This window comes from Coptis chinensis, chromosome 4, assembly GCF_015680905.1.
Source record: "Coptis chinensis isolate HL-2020 chromosome 4, ASM1568090v1, whole genome shotgun sequence".
NCBI lineage: Eukaryota > Viridiplantae > Streptophyta > Magnoliopsida > Ranunculales > Ranunculaceae > Coptis > Coptis chinensis.
The window spans coordinates 94,308,437-94,312,704 of record NC_141459.1 but is presented as its reverse complement, the minus strand read 5'-3'; the positions used below and the strand labels follow the sequence as shown (position 1 = coordinate 94,312,704).

Genomic DNA, 4,268 nt, shown 5'->3' with positions numbered 1-4,268 from the left:
CCACATTTGCTACCATATAAGCATATAGGTAGATTGGTGCGCGTTTTTTTTTCCTCATCGGCTGCTAATGTTCCTCAAAATCTTAGTTATTACTTACTACTACGGATTTTCACTATTGCAGTTTGATGGACAAATACTCGTCAAAATCATCTATCCACTTAGTATACTCAACAGGAAAAAAAATGGTTACTCCAAATCCTCAAAAGCAGACAAGTCCGAGTCGTGCCTTACAAGTTTACAAGGACTAAAATACTACAAGATACAACGCACTTTTTTCTGAACCAATTGATACAATGTACATCAAGTAACTAACCAATTTATACAAATACGATTTCAGGCCAAAGTAGAGAATAAAATGTGTTAATGGAAGCATACCTTAATTGGAACTCGAGAGAGAGTGAAGTTTAGAGAGCTCAGGTGGTTGTTAATGGCGATGGAAATATGTAATTACTATAGTCGATCCCTCTTTTTTTTTGCTAGATCTGTTTTTTTAGGTGGTTGTTAATGGCGATGGAATTGGGTTCTGATAAAGTTGATCCCTCTTTTTTTTTTGTTAGATAGGTTTTTTTTTTCTTTTTTTGAGAAGATGATGAGGAAAATACGTTTTTACCCTCATTGAGATCTTCAGATCTTGAGGGCGAGATCCGACGGCTCAAATGAAAAGTGAGATAAGAGTTTCACTATATAAGAGTGGCACTCTAGACAAACCGATATATATCTTATTTTCATTTGAACGTTCAACGAATGCAAAGAAAAACTGTCGTGTTGAGCCTGTGTTTGGACAACGATCACAACAGTAGCACCAATATTTTCCCCAGTTAACTCGTTGTGTTTGGCCAACTTGGCCCACAGTCGGGAGTTTAACATCAAATGCATCGGTACATGCAACCGATGCAAGTTTTCATGATTGTGCATTGTCTTAAGCGAGTTCATCAAATTGTTGCTCTAAGTTTATTAGATCAGTTATATTGCGAGTATTTATTGAATTGAAACTGAGGTAGGATTTGAGGCATGTCGCTAGAACAATATGACCATCTTGATAGGAAGTTTGATTTTAAGTAGTTCACACCTCATCTAAACTCTGACACATATGATGAACTGATTTCATTTATAGATAACAAATTTACTCCCTTTAGTAAAAACCTAGGTACGTTTTATTAACAGAAACCATGGCACCATGCCTTATACATAGTTCTACTAGCTAGTACATAAGCCAAAATGCCTTATCATAAGGCCTCATTAACATATGTAAGCTAACTCGTTACATAATTAAGCAGTGTCTCTTCCTTGAGACTCAGACCTTGGAGAAAGATTTCCATCTCTTCTCTGTTATATTTCAACCTCCTAGCTTCTTCACTAGAAATTCGGAAAGCATTCATGAGAACTTCTTGGGGCATTGCTCGGATAGCTGAATTCCTTCCTGCAAGAGGGCTTGTCATGGCATTATCATTGGTTTTGAATGAAATCCATTCGAATCCGTTGTCCCCGGCCTTCTTCACCACTGCAAAGTTTTGGGGAACTACTAAAAGCTGGCCTCGGCGTAGTTGACCATCATAGATAGGTTGTTGGTAGTTTCCGACAATTTGAACCCGAGCATCTCCCCTGGTTACATACATCACACTATGGGCATTTACTTGCCAGTGAGGAGCCTTGAGAGAATTCTACGCAAATTAGAGAAATCATTTCGTTAAATCACAAACATTAGGATTAAAAAATAATTCAATCAGATTATGACCATCAAAATCTTTCTAATCGTACCCTGTAGAGAACTCCCTTCTCGGCATTCAGGTTAAGTAATCTCAAGATTGGAAGGTTCCTGCTGTTGATTCTATTGATGCGTCCGGCATTGGGGTTGTAGACATCAGATTTTGAGGGGTTGTCAATGTTCAACCTAAGCCTTACGTTGCAAAGGGACTCCTCTATACCATTTGGTCTTTCTTGTTGATATTCTTGTTCCTCCTCTTCATCCATTCTTGGGGGTCTAATCACTTGAAGCCCATTTTCCACACGGACGATGTTTCCTCTGTTGTCGTTTTGACCCTTTAACCTTCTTGCTATATCTCTGTTGACACCGAAGGCTTCGGCCAACATCTGATCATCGAAGCCATTGAAAATGTTGTTGGCTAAACTCTCTCCCTTGTGAGATGATCTCCCTTGTTGGCTCTGCCTTTGTTGTTGGGGGTTCCCGCCAAGGTAGAATGACTACAATGCACACAATATATAAGGTGCAATACATACCAATCATTCAGAAATTATATGGTATGTTTATGACTTTGTTTTTAAAACAGTATATAAGAAACAGTCTCACCCTTCGACTGTTATCGAGTTGGTTTTCGTTGTTGCTTGTGTCCAAAAGAGAGACCATGACAAGTGGAGTATCACCGTCATTGTAGACCCACTTGGCAACTCCAGCGGGTGTGGCTACAATGTCTCCTTGGCGCACACGTCGGACCTTCTGATGCTGGTCTCCTTGCCTGTATCTGCTTTGCTGGCCTTGTTCATGTTCACGCTGGAAATGTTGTTGTTGCTCAGATTGCTGAGTTGATTGGTATGTCTCTGGACAACCTGGAATAACTGCTCCATGCATACCCCTACCTGTTCAAGCATGAATAAACATATTACAAATTGATTTTGTGATACGATCTCACTTAGCACCAAGTCGCAAAAGAGATGTGTTTCAGTAGGTTTGTCTTCTTGGGAATCCAAAAGGTTTAAAGCAAAAGGGAAACTAGATAATCTGAGATTTAGTAGAATTGTAAAAGTAATTTAAATAGCAACAAGGGTAGCATGAATGAAGGCCCTTGTGTGAGTGGGCTAATTGCATCCATGCAAATTAAGTGGCTGGGCATCCTGTTTAGATTGTAAATGCCAATGTACTTTTATGGCCGTGATCCAGCTTATTTGGACTTGCAAAAATGAAAAATATACATTGCTGAGAAAGTGAGAATACTAGCCTTGGATAATGTAGGTAAGCTTAGGTGCACTGTGGAAATTAGGCAAGAGAAGTCCTCTGGGCTGGAGTGTATAACGAGTTACAGCAACACCAGCGCACTCCAATTGCTCATTGTTCTCGTCCCAAAATTCAGTAACCCCAGCCTCGGACTGAAACCTACGAGTTGGCTCGAGTGCGTCAATATTCTGGACGCGGCACTCGCTTTGGCTTTGTCGTTGTGATTGTGATTGTTGAGTTGCTTGGGCATGAAACAAAATAAGAAAACAAACACTAAGTGAGAAAAGCAAAGAAAGCTTAGCCATTGTGAACTAGTGATTCTACTACTGTGAACTCTTCTTGTGATTGTGAAGGGGCGAATGGGAGTGGTACGCTATTTATAGAAGAGAAGGGTGGGTTATGGATTGACACATTGAGATGGTTGGTGAGACTTTTTTGCCATTTTTCACTTTGCATGATCATGAAGCTCTATCCGATTTCTAAGTGTCCATTAAGTTTAGATAAGCGTACAAATAATTCTGTCCGCACAAGACAAAGTTTGATTGCCAGAACTTGAGATGGACTGACCTTCAATCAACAACTTTGATCAATTGAGCTATGCACCTATGCATAATTATGACTGGTATAGTTGTACTGTCATTTGCATGTCCGGCTGGGGTTGCAGTTTGGTGGGTTAATCCGGAGTTCATAAATAAATCAATTTTCTTTCTTCATTAGTGATTCAAGGCAAAACAGTCAATTTATTGGCATTTGTGCCATTAAATAACTATGAGGTGCAGCAACAGTCAATTGAGTCCATTGTCACTCACTGAGCCGAAACTTATTTACCTTATTATTATATTAGGTGAGCCAAAACCTAAAAACCCTATATTCCAACTGCTACTGATCGGTTTGTGCCTAGTATGTAATTACAAAATAAGTTTTGGCCTATAATTAGACTTTCCGATAAACAAATACCAATGGTTTCATGCTTAAAAACACAACCGCGGTTAGAATGTTCAGATTGGAGGGGAAACAAATTTGGGATTTCGTTATTTATTAAGGAATTGAATAGGGTGCAGTTTTTATTTTTGGTTGGCTGTAATTGACCTCAAGTTTGGAGTTTGCAGACCGGGTAAAGAACAATAGACAATAATTTTCGTTATTGCACTTTTAGTTATCAAGGCTAATGTTATATATTAGGGCATCTCCAATGGGAGTGTAAACTGTATAGAGCGAAAATTTTATACTATAAAAGTTAAAAAAACTCTTTTCAATAGGGGTGTTATACCGTAGGTAATAGAGTATTAGTTGATAGAGAGGGTGAGGAATTCTCCTC

At 39.0% G+C, this 4,268-nt stretch overlaps 1 protein-coding gene across 1 annotated transcript; it reads right to left on the bottom strand.

The window, feature by feature from the left end:
- Positions 1-1,269: 1,269 nt before the first annotated feature.
- On the bottom strand, positions 1,270-3,303 carry LOC147505811 (11S globulin seed storage protein Ana o 2.0101-like). Its single transcript, XM_086558243.1, is given in 5 exon segments — positions 1,270-1,313; positions 1,316-1,661; positions 1,759-2,202; positions 2,309-2,591; positions 2,951-3,303. Coding segments are annotated over 5 exon segments (1,422 nt in total). The 5' UTR covers positions 3,256-3,303.
- Positions 3,304-4,268: the final 965 nt, after the last annotated feature.